This window comes from Erithacus rubecula, assembly GCF_903797595.1.
Source record: "Erithacus rubecula genome assembly, chromosome: 1".
Taxonomy (NCBI): Eukaryota; Metazoa; Chordata; class Aves; order Passeriformes; family Muscicapidae; genus Erithacus; species Erithacus rubecula.
In genome coordinates, this window is record NC_136658.1 from 48,823,276 (window position 1) to 48,837,161 (window position 13,886).

The 13,886-nt window shown below is 37.9% G+C and overlaps 1 protein-coding gene across 1 annotated transcript; it reads left to right on the top strand.

Moving 5' to 3' along the window:
• The first annotated feature begins 1 nt into the window (after position 1).
• On the top strand, positions 2 to 13,326 carry TGDS (TDP-glucose 4,6-dehydratase). Its single transcript, XM_079315202.1, has 12 exons — positions 2 to 373; positions 1,775 to 1,841; positions 2,240 to 2,308; positions 3,636 to 3,726; positions 4,720 to 4,862; positions 6,305 to 6,403; positions 7,226 to 7,285; positions 8,866 to 8,909; positions 9,179 to 9,344; positions 9,904 to 9,962; positions 11,831 to 11,928; positions 12,293 to 13,326. The coding sequence occupies exons 1-12, from the start codon at positions 297 to 299 to the stop codon at positions 12,391 to 12,393; spliced, it is 1,074 nt and encodes a 357-aa protein (XP_079171328.1). The 5' UTR covers positions 2 to 296; the 3' UTR covers positions 12,394 to 13,326.
• The last annotated feature ends 560 nt before the right edge of the window (positions 13,327 to 13,886 follow it).

The window sequence follows — 13,886 nt, forward strand, 5'->3', positions numbered from 1 at the left end:
CCGGGTCCGGCCGTAAGTTGAGACAACCAGCGTCGTAAAAGAGACGACCTCCAGTTGCCGCTGAATGCGGAGGTGAAGCATTGGCCCTTTTCACACGCCACGCCTGCCTCGCTGTCGGTGGCCTCTGAGACGGTGACAGCTCCGCTCTTTCGGCCGCGCGGGGAGCGAGGAAAACGATCTTTCAATGGGGGTCTTGCAGGCGCTGCGTCTCTGCCCGTGAAACTCACGGGCCCGTGCCGCGCAGACGCAGCCGCGGGGGAGAGGGAGTGAGGGGCCGGTGCCGTAAAGCGCGAACGATGTCGGGGCGGGCGGACCCCGCGGCGCCGCCGGTGTTCGAGAAGCGGGTCCTGGTGACGGGCGGCGCCGGCTTCATGTGAGTGAGCCCCGCGGGGCCGGAGCGGGCCGCCGGCTGCTGTTCGGGGGCGATGTGAGACGTGGCGGGCGGGGGTCCCGCGGTGCCGCCTCCCTTGTGCCCGTCCCGGGCCGGTTCCTTGGCGCCGCTGGCACCGGCCGCGCTGCCTCAGCGGCTGCCGGTGACTCTCCCTTGTCGAGGGTTCTCAGGCGGTAGGTGCTGGGGAGCGAGCTGGGAGGCTGCCCCGGCGATCTGCGCCTGCGGCCGGCGAGAGGGTGAAGGAGGGACCCGCGGCGCTGGCAGTCGGTGCTCGGCCTCAGGCAGAGGAGGGCACGGGGCCGGTGAGGGCTGGAGCACCAGCCTTTCGAGGAGCCGCTGAAGGAGCCGGAGTTGGCCTTTAGGTGAAACAGCCTTATCGCTCTCTTCACCTCCCTGAAAGTGGGAGGTAGTCAGGTGGGGTTCAGCCTCATCTCCAGGCAGCAAATGAGGGGATACAGTCCTGAGGTGCGCTGGCGGAAGTTTAGGTTGGACATTCTGAAGATTTTTTTCATAGAAAGGATGATTAGATACTGGACTGGGCTGCCCAGGGAGGTCAGGAGTCACTGTCCCTCCATGAGTTCAGGAGACGACTAGGCACGGCGCTTAGTGTCACGGTCTAGTTAACAAGGGTGTGTTTGGTCCTAAGTTGGACTCGGTGATCTCAGGTCTTTTCCCACCTAATGGATTCTTTGTGCTGAAGGTGGCAGGGCTTCGAGCCAGCTGCTCTTTCCCGTATCAACCCCCAGTGCTGTGCTCAGTTTGATCCATCTTAGGCTTGAGCACCTCAGTGTGCTTGGAGTCAGAAGGCGCGAGAAGGTTAAATTTCTGTGTGAATAACCCCTGAACTAACCTGAACTCTCAGAATGAACTTATGTACACCAGACCGTGTCAAAGGGGCGGTGCCACCTGGTTGTCACTTCTTATACCTAGCAGCAGTGTCGTAGACTTGAGTGATAGGAATCGTTGTTGTGGATTAGGAGTGTTGACTGGCTCTCCCTGATACCTGATGTGTAAGCTTCAGAGTGCAAAAGTATTTTACACAGGCAATTGAAGATATCCTATATTCAATTTTTCTTTTTTTTAATGTGGGCAGTGCTGATTTCTTTCATTACAGGATGAACTTTTATTCTGATTTTTAGTTTCTTAACCATGTGCATTATATATAGAAAATATTAGGATAATGTATAGAATGTATATTAGAATAATGTTGACATGTTAAAATATCTTTGAATTTATGTTCTTGAATATATTCCCTACTTGAATATATCCCGTTCTTCCCCCAAAGACTTCAAAAAATGCTGAATTTATTTGAAATGTGTCATCTCTCTATTACCTTAAAGCCAAATATATAATTGTAAAATGTGCTTTTCTTCTATCCTGCAGTGCTTCACATGTAGTCGTCTCTCTTGTGAAGAACTATCCAAACTATCTGATTATAAATCTGGATAAGGTAACAGCTTGTTTTCTTTCTTGATATTGACAACTCTTTCAGGTGATTTATAATGCAATCTATAATATATTGAAATTTAAATGGTGTATTGTTAGTTACTAATTTTTTTTTTTTATTTTCAATTTTTTCCTGTGCAAAAAAAAATCAGCTGGTGTTCAGAAAAAGAACAAAGCTTTTCAAGCTCTAAACATCTGTTTAAGAATTTTTGCAGTTAGGGTATCTTTTGGAGATTTGTACTTTTAAAGCTTCACATCTTCTTGCGAAGTAGGTTTGTTTAGTTTTTTTTGAGATAAGTTTTTACTTTATTCTCAGACTTTGTAGTGGTTAGGTTGAGTTTCAGTTAGACTTTTTGCTTCCATGAAACCCACTTACTGATGTTGTGTGGTATTTCTCTTTAGCTCGACTACTGTGCAAGCTTGAAGAATCTTGAAACTGTCTCTGGGAAGGAAAACTACAAGTTTATCCAGGTGATAGAGCCACTTCTTCCACAAAACATGGCTTTTTGTGGAATTTTGGTGTACTACTTCAGATAGCAGATGGATTTTGATTTATTGGTCAGATCAATATTTGGACTTGCTGGACTTGTATGCTGAGGTTCCTCCTGTCTACAAAAGGCAGTGCTGATGCTCTTCTCTGTCTTGGAGTCTGCCCAAGACTGCAGGACATCTGAGAAGTGCATGTAATTCCATTTGCAGCACCTTTCTCGAGGTAGTAGATGTAAATTGGCCTTATTTCTTAGATTCAGGTGAGGCTGAAAGCTGAACTTGCCCTGACCTGTTGGTGATCCCTGTGGATGTTTATGTTTTTGTGAACCACCCCTTTATTTCAGTAAGGGATTATATTGGAGCTTTTGGGCTAAAAGTTGCATGAGAGGAAAGGGATGTGAAAACTTAAATCAGTATAAATAATCCAAACTTTTTGCTGTGGGATTTTTTTTTTTTTTTTTTTTGTGGTTTGTGTTATTTGTTTGTTACTAGTTTTGGTTTTTAGGGACAGTTGATCACAGCTGAACATCCAGTTGGTATGCAACCAAGCAGTTTATGCTGACAGGAAAAAATGTGCTGGAAAAGATAACCTCTGATGTGCAGCTCTTACCATTAGAACTGTAACATTGGTAGTGACTTTAGGAGGCAGCAAGAAGGATGTATAGAATGGAAGTCTGGTGTGGAAAGTAGAACAGCAAGTTTAGAAAATTTGACTCTGGGGCTGTATGAAAGATACATTTTAATTGCAATTGCTGCTGTTCAGTATAGATGTACTAAGCTTGAATTTCAGTTTAAAAAATCCATTTAGTTCAAAATAAGGTCTCTTTTCAAAAAATATGTCAATTAAAAAACAAATCACCAGAATAAACAGCAAGCAGCAAAACCCTTGCAAGACATAATCTAATCCCCCTTAGTGGGAATCCACTTCTTTTGCAATGCCACTAGATGTCCCTGCTCACTAGACTAGAAGCTCCTACTTGCTCTGGGAACTTGGCATTTCAGCCTCAGTGTTGGAGCTCTATGCTGTACTTTTGTTGTGTGTATTTTTGGACACATCATTGTTTCTAATGTTAATAGTTATATAAATTCTGAAATAAGTTTCATTGAGGATTTTTTAAAAAATGGATGAAATTTTATGTGTGGTCTTATTTTAGGCATGGCACTGATAAATTGCCAAGAGCTTGGTTGATAGTGCTGTTTGCATCCTTTATTCCCTTTGTAATGGTTTTTTATGTGACACTTGGTATAAAGGAAAGCTGACTATTTTCTATCAAAAATAATTTGCTCTTTTTTTTTTTTTCCTGTTTAGGGAGATATTTGTGAACCTGATTTTATAAAGCAGCTCTTTGAAACTGAGAAAATAGATATAGTCCTTCATTTTGCAGCCCAAACACATGTAGGTGAGCATTGCTGCATGATTTGGTATGATTTTTCATGGCTATACCTGCTTGAAATATATGCCAGTATGCTTTTTGTCTTTTCCCATCATATAAACCAAGGATCCAGTCTGTCTGTACAAATATATGACTGTGTGTCTGGTGGCCTTTTTAACTCAGAGCCTTGATTTAAAAAGTGCTTAATCTAACTGTTGTCTTGTTTTCATTGTGTGTAAATGTAACATACCTTTTTATCTGCATTGCATTTTGAAATTCTGTCAACTCACATGTAGCTGGCAGTGTACTGAGGGAGTCATAAAGACAGTGGAGAGTGGTTTCCTACATAGTCTGAGGTTTTTACTTAATTGGCTCTAATATCATGAGAAAACAGTGTGAAATCTGAAGGATTAGGTATAAGTTTCATTGGGATCTTGTCTCCATGCTAAAAAGAGAGAATGCATTATAAAGTGCCTATTTCAAATGGCTGCTTTTCAGAATCAGAGTATTTAGAGCAATCCTTACCACACTCCAGCTATCATGAGAAGAAATCCTTGAAGAATTCTCCAGGAGAATACTTCTCGAAATTGTCAGATTTGATAGGCACAAAGTCAGGAGGTCAAGGGAACAGTTGTAAGAATCAAAGCAGCTGCTGATGAGTTAATAGTTGTGGATCCATATTGCATCTTGCAATTAGTGTATGTAAGCATCTTGCAACTGTCTTTGAATGACACTTTTTTTACTGTACTTAGCCTTTCCTAGTGAGATGGGAAGTAATTATACTGCCACTTAAATAAAGTTAGATAATGCTATTTTAGATTAAAAGGTCCATAGCTGACAAGCTTTTGCTCATGAATCTCTTGTTGAGAACAAGGATTTTTATCTTCAAGTAATTGTAGAAGGTGCCTCCTTTTAATAAGGACCTTGCTATCTGACAGGTCTATATTGCACCCTCCAAGTGGAATCTATAGCCCTATCTTGCCTAAATTTAATCAGAATTTTCTGATTTTTTAAATCTAGATCTTTCATTTTGGCATGCCCTGGAATTCACCTATGTGAATGTTTATGGCACCAATGTACTGGTTGCTGCTGCACATGAAGCCAATGTGGAGAAGTTTGTCTATGTTAGTACAGATGAAGTATATGGAGGTAGCACTGATGAGGTGAGTTTGAAAATGCATGCGGATTTTTCTAGTTTACCTGCTTTTAATAGTGAAAAATAGTTGAGTTTAACTTTCCTTGGCCTCTGTAAATGTTTGACTTCAAGTAAACACTGGCTGCTTTTAGAAAGCTGAATATCAAAATTGTCCTGGTTTTTTTTTTTTTTTTTTTTCATAGCTTGTTTTATATAGAATGTTTATTGTCTAAAGCAGTGAGATTTGGGTCGTTAATGGTGTCACTACTCCTCAGAGATGGTATCAAAGCAGTGTGTTATACTGGTTTTGTCCTGGAGCATTTATGAGACTTCAGTAATATGCACAGTTTGACAGGCAGGGAACTGCTTTCTATTCTAACTAAAATACTAACAGGTAGTGACAATTCAAACAGGAAACAATTCCTGTATTACTGTAATAAATATTTAGATGTTTCTTGTTGTATGCAGATCTTTGATTTTTGAGAATTTATATCTGACCTTAATTCAGGAGATGTAATTTAGCTCACTAAAAAGGCAAATTATGCATGTTCATATTTTTAAAGGCATAAATAAAATCAAGGAGCCTTTTGCCATAGTCCCTGGAAATATTAATGTACTTCAGAATTGTTCTGTACACTTTCTTATTATCACAGTGTCTTTATCAGTTCCTTCCACACAACTTCCATCTGTAGGCTTTTACGATACTCAAGGATGATGTTTTCTTGTGTGTAGAACCGTGGCTTTGCTGATACCTTCAACTGATTTTTTTTTTGTCTCTGGGCCTTGAAAAGAGGACTTTAATCTATTTTTTCTTCTCTTTGTGAATCACACTAGAAGTTCTTGTAGAAATTGTTTTAAGGGGAGGAATGCCTTTTATTTTTAGAGGCAAAGGTCGGAAAGAACAGTGAGTGTTTTAATCATGTTAAGGTGATTGTTACGAATCACACCTGGTGTAGTATCCCTCCTTCTTTTGGTTTTTTTTTTTCTCCCTTCATGTGAGAAGTAGATTAAAGTGTCTGGGTAGCCTGGGAGATACCTGTTCTGGAACTGGTCAGAATTGTTGAAGCCTTGCTTTGGAAGCTTTTGGGTTGCAATTCTACATTTTTTACAGAAAAAAAGTTACAGAAAAATTTAAGAAACTACCCCTTCTATTTAGGACTGAAAGGTGAATTTGCTAGTGGTGGCCCAATTGCTCTCTGAGGCAATATGAACCAGAGAAGTATTAAGCCTCCCTGTAGCAACAGTGATTAGATCAGATAAAAATCTGAGGACCTGCTGCTGTAAGGTAACTCTGTTACAGGTATAAAAATATTACTATGTTCAATGTCTTTCTTTCTGGTCTTCTGTTGTAAGGGGACTTTTGTCAGACTAGTGGGCTTGGATATTTAGGGATTTTTATTTCTTTTTGTAACTTTTAAGGCTTTCTGGGCAAAAGGAATTGAGTAATGCAAATTTTTCTTTTCCTTTTAGGAATTTGATGAGTCCTCACCAAAACGTCCAACAAATCCCTATGCCTCCTCTAAAGCAGCTGCAGAGTGTTTTGTTCAGTCATATTGGGAAAGGTACCAAGTAAGTTCATGGAAGTTTCAAAAACTGAAGCCTGTAATTAAGTGTCTGTATTATGTATGTAAGAGTATAAAAGAAAAATCAGTACTAGTCCACACAGTGCCACCTCTTTCCTTATTGTTAGTCTTGTCATTTGAATGTGTTAGAGAATCTCTACCAGTAAGTTGTGAAGATACACTGCAAGACAGTGGGGACAGGTCAAATGTTTTTAATTTTTGTTTTTTAAATCAACTAAAAATGTGCTTTGATAAAATGGTCAAAGAGAACATTAGGAATTTAAAAAAGTGGTGTTAAGCTTGCAGGAAGTACAAAAGTATTACACAGAAGTAGAACATGCATAATTCAAATTGTATTAAGGCTAAGCTTATAGTTAAAGAAAAAAAAACCAAAAACCCCTGCTAGTCAGATTTGTTTAAGAAAACACATTGAATATTCTGGATACTTTAGACTTCTGTTCTTGATATATGATGTTTTTGCTGTAAAGTGAGCAAGAATAGGATGTTGGTGATCTGTGAAACATACTGGAATAAGGAGGAGTGGGTCAGTCTTCAGTCAACCAGATACATATATGCAACGTCCTGTGGTGGTTCCAGAGCAAGAGAGATTTCAAACATTTGTCACTTGTGGTGCTCCTAAGAGGCTGAGAAGGCTGGAGGCTCTTGCCTGTTGAAAAGAAATACAGAGAGCTTAATTCAGTAACGTTTGTAAAGGCTTTGAGTAAGCACTGTGCATGTGTTGGTTTGTTTATTGATCAACAGGAAGCCTACTGATTTTTGCTGGTATATGCTTTCTTATGTAATCACATGCATGTTTAATTCTATTCAGTTTCCAGTTGTCATCACACGGAGCAGTAATGTTTATGGACCACATCAGTATCCAGAAAAAGTAAGTTAAACTCTGCTTTTCTCTGAACTTCAGTGTACTAGAATTCAGGGCTGCAGTAATGCTACTTTTTTCTCGTGTGTGTGGGATGACTTTTGAAAAAAGCACTCTTGCAATTAATGTGTAATTATATATTTTGAGCTTACACTAACATGTCTTATCCTGAACATGTATTTTTTGATTGTTGATAAAACTTCAATGAGAGAATTGTAGTTTAAACAAATTTTATGACAGCAACTTTGTTTTGTAATTTTTCTATTTTTCAAAGGATATTGTGACAGTTCCCCTACAAATTACATTAACTCATATCATGTTCTGTAATTTCGAGTGTTTAATAACTAAGGGAAATATTTAAAAAAGTAAACTGAGAATACAACATCTGGTCTAGAAAGGGATGTTCCAACCTGCACAGAAAATAAGTAAGATGGAGCTATAGCATTCATATATAAGGTGAGAAGTAGTGTAAAGTGACTTGTCTTTCATGTGTTCACATAGACCTTGCAGGGTAACTATTTAAAACAGTTATTTGTGAGAAGGAGTTGCCTTTTTAAGTCAGAATCTGCTTGGTTAGTGAATGGAAATACACTGGTGAAATGGAAGTGATAATCACACATACTCTTTGGCGTTTGGAACTGGTGGGAAATGTGGCTATATTTTACAGTTCTGTGGAGGTGTTTTTTAATTTAAATAGCTTTTCACCTTTTGTGGGTTTTTTGTTCCTCAAATACATTTATTTGTACCTGCATTATTGCAGATGGATAAGTCATGACTTTTAGAGTACATTTTTCATTGATCTGTGTCTTGCTACAGGTTGCATGATTGTTGGGGGTATATTCAGGGGATATATTTGCTTGCTTATGACTTAAATACAGTCTTCTTCACATAACAAATTTTAGTTACTGATGAAAACACAGCACTAGACCACATGAACCTTTAGTTTTATCTAGTATTCTGCTGTGTTTAGAGTAAGAAGTTAAATTTAAGTAATTTGAGTAGTTTTGTAATGGCTTCACTTTAAGGACTTTTATAGTGGGAGCAACTGTTCAGAAGTATCTGGGGCATTGAAAATGGTTTTAAGCTTGTAGATGAACGTAATGTAAATCTTTGTGCAGCAAGCACACTGTCACTTGATCTGTGTTTATCCCATTATTTTAAAATTCTCTGTTGTTTCTCTTCCAAATTTAACTATTTTTACAACTCCTTGGTTCTAGATTTACTGCAATTTGCTGGATGTTTAAACCTTGTTTGGAACTGTTGGCAAGAATTATTTTCAGTCAGACTAAGGCACTGCTGTGTGCAAAAGTAATGAGAACCTTTTATTTTTGTAAAAATCTTACATTTGTAGCAACCAGAAAGATGACTTTTATGATACAATAGAGGCATATACTCTTACAAACCAAAATCCTTGCAGTTTCTAGGCTTGATACATTCTTTCATTAGACTTAATAAACCGTAGAAGTACTTAAAGGATCTTATTAAAATGTTTAATTCTACATAACTGTTGAAGTTCCTCATGCTTTGTAGAATAACAGCTTCTAAAATAGTGGAGTAATTTTTTTTGTTGTTGTTGTTCAATTCCTTAGGTTATTCCAAAGTTTATATCTTTGTTGCAACAAAACAGAAAATGGTATGTAGCTCCTATTTTTTTGGTAGTATTTGTCCTATAAAACTGTAATTGCAGTTATAAATATGTGCTAGATTGTAAAATGATAATTGCATAACTAAGTGCTGAATCATTTATTTTAATAATAGCATTTCCTTCAAGTAGAGGATTGTCAGATACTTAGGGTACCTTCAGGCAACCACTTAACAGCAAAACTGCTTAAAATACAATCCAGTTAATTGAATACACCCATTTGAGGACTAACAAAATTTTTGTCTTTTTATTGTCTTAAGCTGTATTCATGGTTCTGGACTTCAGAGAAGGAATTTCCTTTATGCAACTGATGTGGTAGAAGCATTCCTTACTGTCCTGAAGGAGGGAAAACCAGGTGAAATTTATAACATTGGAACTAACTTTGAGATGTCCATTGCCCAGCTTGCTAAGGAGCTAATACATTTAGTGAGTAAACAGTTCTCATGCTTTTCTGTACTGGTTTTTCATTGCATATATTAATAATTCAACAGACCTTCTGTGTCTCTGGAAGAGCTTAGACTTGTGGTGGGTTTTGGAAGATCCTTGCAGCAGAATGATGTGCTACCTTTTCTGTGGCAACTGGGCTGTCTTGAGTTTGCAGTGTGGGCTATCCTGCATGGGGTTGCATCAGTTGTCCTGAGTGGGACATATCCTGACTGGCATCATGATTAATTATCATTTTTTTCCATGCTGACTGCTTTAGTTTTGGTCTGAGAATGTGGCACTATTAAAATCTAACAGTTTGATTATGGATGCTCTGGCAGTGCTCAGGATGAAGGAGACAGGTTGGAGTTGTTCTAGATAACATGGTAATTTTGGTGGTTTGAAAATTCAAAACTGGACCATTTTTGTTTGTGATTTATATTTTTTATTTGGTGGTGTTTTTTTATTTACAAACTTAAATCTTGTTTAAAACCCCCTGTTTTTCAAATACGTGATTAGACAGCCCAAAATACATGGAAGTGATACCTGTTTTTCTTGACAGATAAAGAAGACCAGCTCAGAGTCTGAAATGGAGCATTGGATGGATTATGTCAAAGACAGGTGAGGAATGTGGAGGACATGCAGGATAGTTTTGTCCTGAAGGTTTTCTGAGACTGTTAACCAAATAGTTTTTTGTGGAAGTGTTTCTGCTTTAAAGGAGGGAACACTTCTAAGGGAGAAGAGCTGTTCTGTTTCGATAATTTTTTTTTTTTTTTGCAAGTGGATTTGACATCTATGATCAGGGTTCTGTATAGAAAACAGGATTTTCCTTTATTATTTAGATCTATTTGTCAGAATGAATGTCCTGAAGGGGAACATGTAATGCTACTCTCACTTCAAGCTTTCTTCATACTACTCATTACTCTAGGAGGAGGAGAGGTTTTACAGAGCAGCTAAAAACTAAACCTTTCCTTCATGGCTGTTTGGACAGTTTATTCAGTGTACTTTGTGTTCAGCATCACTAAGAAAGATGAATCCCATTGTCTCTCACTTAGCTTTCATATTTTGGTGTTAATGTGTTTAATTCAGACTTAGATGTACTTTGTAGTAAGACTCAGTATCCACAGGCAGGAATATGTGCCAGTGTGGAGTATAGTTAGCTTTAGATTTTCATCTTAAGCTCAAGCTGCTATCTCAAAAGTAGATATAAAGCTCTAAGGTACCAAAGTTAGGGCAGTGGTAAAAATGGGTAGCTTTTATAGATATGCTTTTGCTGTGTGTTTCCATCCTTAATTTCAGGCTTGATTTGGCTCTGCTCTTCTATATCCATTTCTTTTCTGCAGCAAAAAGGAGTCTCTGCTTGCTTTAGATATCACTCTCTCCAGAGTGATTAGAAGTGATGTGTCTACTGATAGCAGTTAAGTATATACAGCCTTTAGAATTCTCACTTTCTGTTCTCATTTAGATTGTTATCATGGCAACTGAAGTGTCTTTAAAAATGTGCTAACTTTTGTTTTTAAAAGGAAATGTTCTTCAGAATCCTATCTCAGTGAACAAAATGCCTTTGGCTCACATGATGTGATTGTTTAGGAGTTCTCAGTGTAATTCAGTTTGAGATGTTTCATCGTGTGTATTTGGCCCTGTGTGCTAATGCTTAAACATAAATGGAAAACTAACTACAGAGGAATATGTGTTTCAGGGAGTGTTGGGGGTCTTATAAAAGATTGTTAATATACCTAATTAATGACTATATAATTCTGTAATGAGTGATGTAAAGATCATGAGGGTTACTTCCTATGGAAAAAGTTCTGCTTCTGCTTGAGATTAGCATGTTATAGTAACCGTGATAAGTGTCAGTTTGTGCCTGCACATGTACCTTGACTATTCAATATGCCAGTGCCACTAGTGCAAGAATGTTAGACTAGGCTATTTATCTGCCAGACTGTGGAAGTGAAAATTTCTACCATGCTTAAATATCAGATGTATCTTTCTGTGTTGAATCTTGCAGGTTGGGATTCTACTTATTCAGTATTACTAAGTTTATCTGGCTAATGAGCCACTGCAGTGATGCCCCTTTGGAAGCCTGTGTGCTTTAAATCTGAAGTACATGTAAATTTGTGGGTTTTCAGGATGAAAGACGTAAATGCTAATATTAGAAAACACTGGCTCTGCTTTTCAAATGCACCGATTTGCACAAATGCGTTGGCACTGATTTGAGTTTTGTGTTCATTTTTGAGCCAGTAGAATACTAATTAATATTTATTCCAGTCAATTTCAAGTAGTTGGCTGTACAAACTGAATGATGATGTTGTCGCTGCACTCAGCTGCCACCTATTTTTTGAAGGCAATGTAACCTGTTCATGTTGATGGGAATTTTCAAAATTGAAGCATATGTAATGTTCCTTGGAAAACAGTGTGAGGTACTGCATCTCTAATTAATGAAGTAGTATAATCAAATTGTTTTCCGTGTGCTTTTTATACTTAATCAGGCCTACAAATGACCTCAGATATCCAATGAGTTCAGAAAAAATGCACAACCTAGGATGGAGACCTAAAGTGCCTTGGAAAGAAGGAATAACGAAAACAAGTAAGATTGATGACTTTTACACTGATTTAGGAGTGATTGGAGGGGGGAGATGGGGAGATGGGTATATAGGTTAGTTAAAGAGGAGCTGAAGAGATTGAATGTAACACTTGAATTTTACATAAAGTTGCTTTTACATAAAGGCTGCTTTCTAAATAGTGAATTTACATGACATAAAAGAAAAAAGATAATCACTTTTTAGTTGCATAAAGAACTTAATGAAGTTTAAACTAGATTTTTGTAATATTATGGGTTAAAATCTTCCATAAAGATCAATTAGCATGTTGTTAGTCTTATGTCTGTGGAATATTTGGATTTCCCTGTTATCTCTGGTCAGCTTGACTCATCAGCATTCTTTCCATATTAGTTGAATGGTACAGAGAAAATTTCCACAACTGGAAAAACTCGGACAAAGCTTTGGAGCCCTTTCCTGTGACAGACCCATTTGCCCAGCTCAGTGGTCCATAGTGTGCCACAGAACCTGAAGGAGTTTTTCTACCTCATACAGTCTTTTCTTCAAAGTCTGCAACCAAATGGCCACACTGGACTCTTAATGTATTCAAGATACAAGAACCATGATGAGTACAGGACCACAGTATGGCACAACTTTGGAACGGTTTCAGCACTTTATAAGTTGAACTCTTAGTTTCAGCTTTCGGTGCAATACTCTATTCTCACTAGGTTTTGATTTTATAAAACTGTATGGAGTGAAGAATATTTATAATGTTATAAATTAGTGTACTGAAGAAAAATTTGCCTTATTAAGAATAATTAACTGTGGTTGCAGCTTTTGGGACTTGGAGTTAAATTTGTTTTAGTTCTGCAGTTATTTCTCTGGATTAGTTTGTTTTTACAGTGGAATACATATAATTTTTTTGTCACTTCAAAGAGTTGGGTTTTATTTTTAATCAAAGGGAGAAGTTATATATTTTTTGAAGACTATGAATTGATTGACAAAAGCTGGATACAGCACCTGTATGGTTCCGTCCATTTCTCTGCTGCTGCACTATTAGCTTTTGTTGATGGCTGATTAAGCTTACCATTTAAAGTTACTCTATAACTTTAAATGCCCCTTTTCAAGGGGAACAAGGCTGGGGAAAGATGTCAAGAAGTAGCAGGTGCTCTGACTGAGATTTCCAGAAGCATTTCCTTACATTTTGTCCTCTTTTTACTGTGTTATTGTCTATTACATGTTAATTAATTTTTCTTAGCTGCAATTGTAACAAATTTGAAATACTGGAACAGTTAACATTCCAATGATCTTATTTTCTGTGATATGAAGGCTACTGATGGAGAAAATTTTTAAAAATTCTTATTTTTCTGTGAATTGTGGATTGGCAGACCTTAATCAATGCAGTGTTTCCCTATTTTTTCTGTAATAAACATTTTAAAGATAAATAATATTTGAGTTTTAATATAAAATTCTGAAAAACTCTTTAATTCTAGAAATATGTCAATCTTGTTTGAGGTATCATTTAGTAATAAATATTACAGTGTAACTGGTTTCTCTTAATTAAGAAGAACATGCTGGAAAAGTAGATGGTGGTTTTTTTTAAGAAAATGCTTCTTAGCTCTTCCTTTATCCTGAGAAAATTATCTTCACTGTTTTTTTTCTTTGAGGTTATATGGCAAACATAAAAAGGACCACTGTTCTTGGTGGTATCACTTTAGTATCTGTAGTTGATACAGCCCCTGATCCTCTGTAGGCTCTGGGCAGAGCTGCAAGCAGCACAGGACTGGGATGCTGTGGTGTACTCAGAAAAAGCTGTGACTTCCAAAGGGTCTCAGAAACTAGGAGTTAGCTCTTGAAACAGACTGTTCCCATCTTCATCACAGCTCTTGTGTGGTGCATGGTACTGTTGATAAAGTGCCACTTGTGGTTGGGAAGATTGACTCTTAAAGGAGGCTAACAAGGAAGTTTTTAGGCTTACTGCAGTGCCAATCATGGGTTCCAAAGGTTG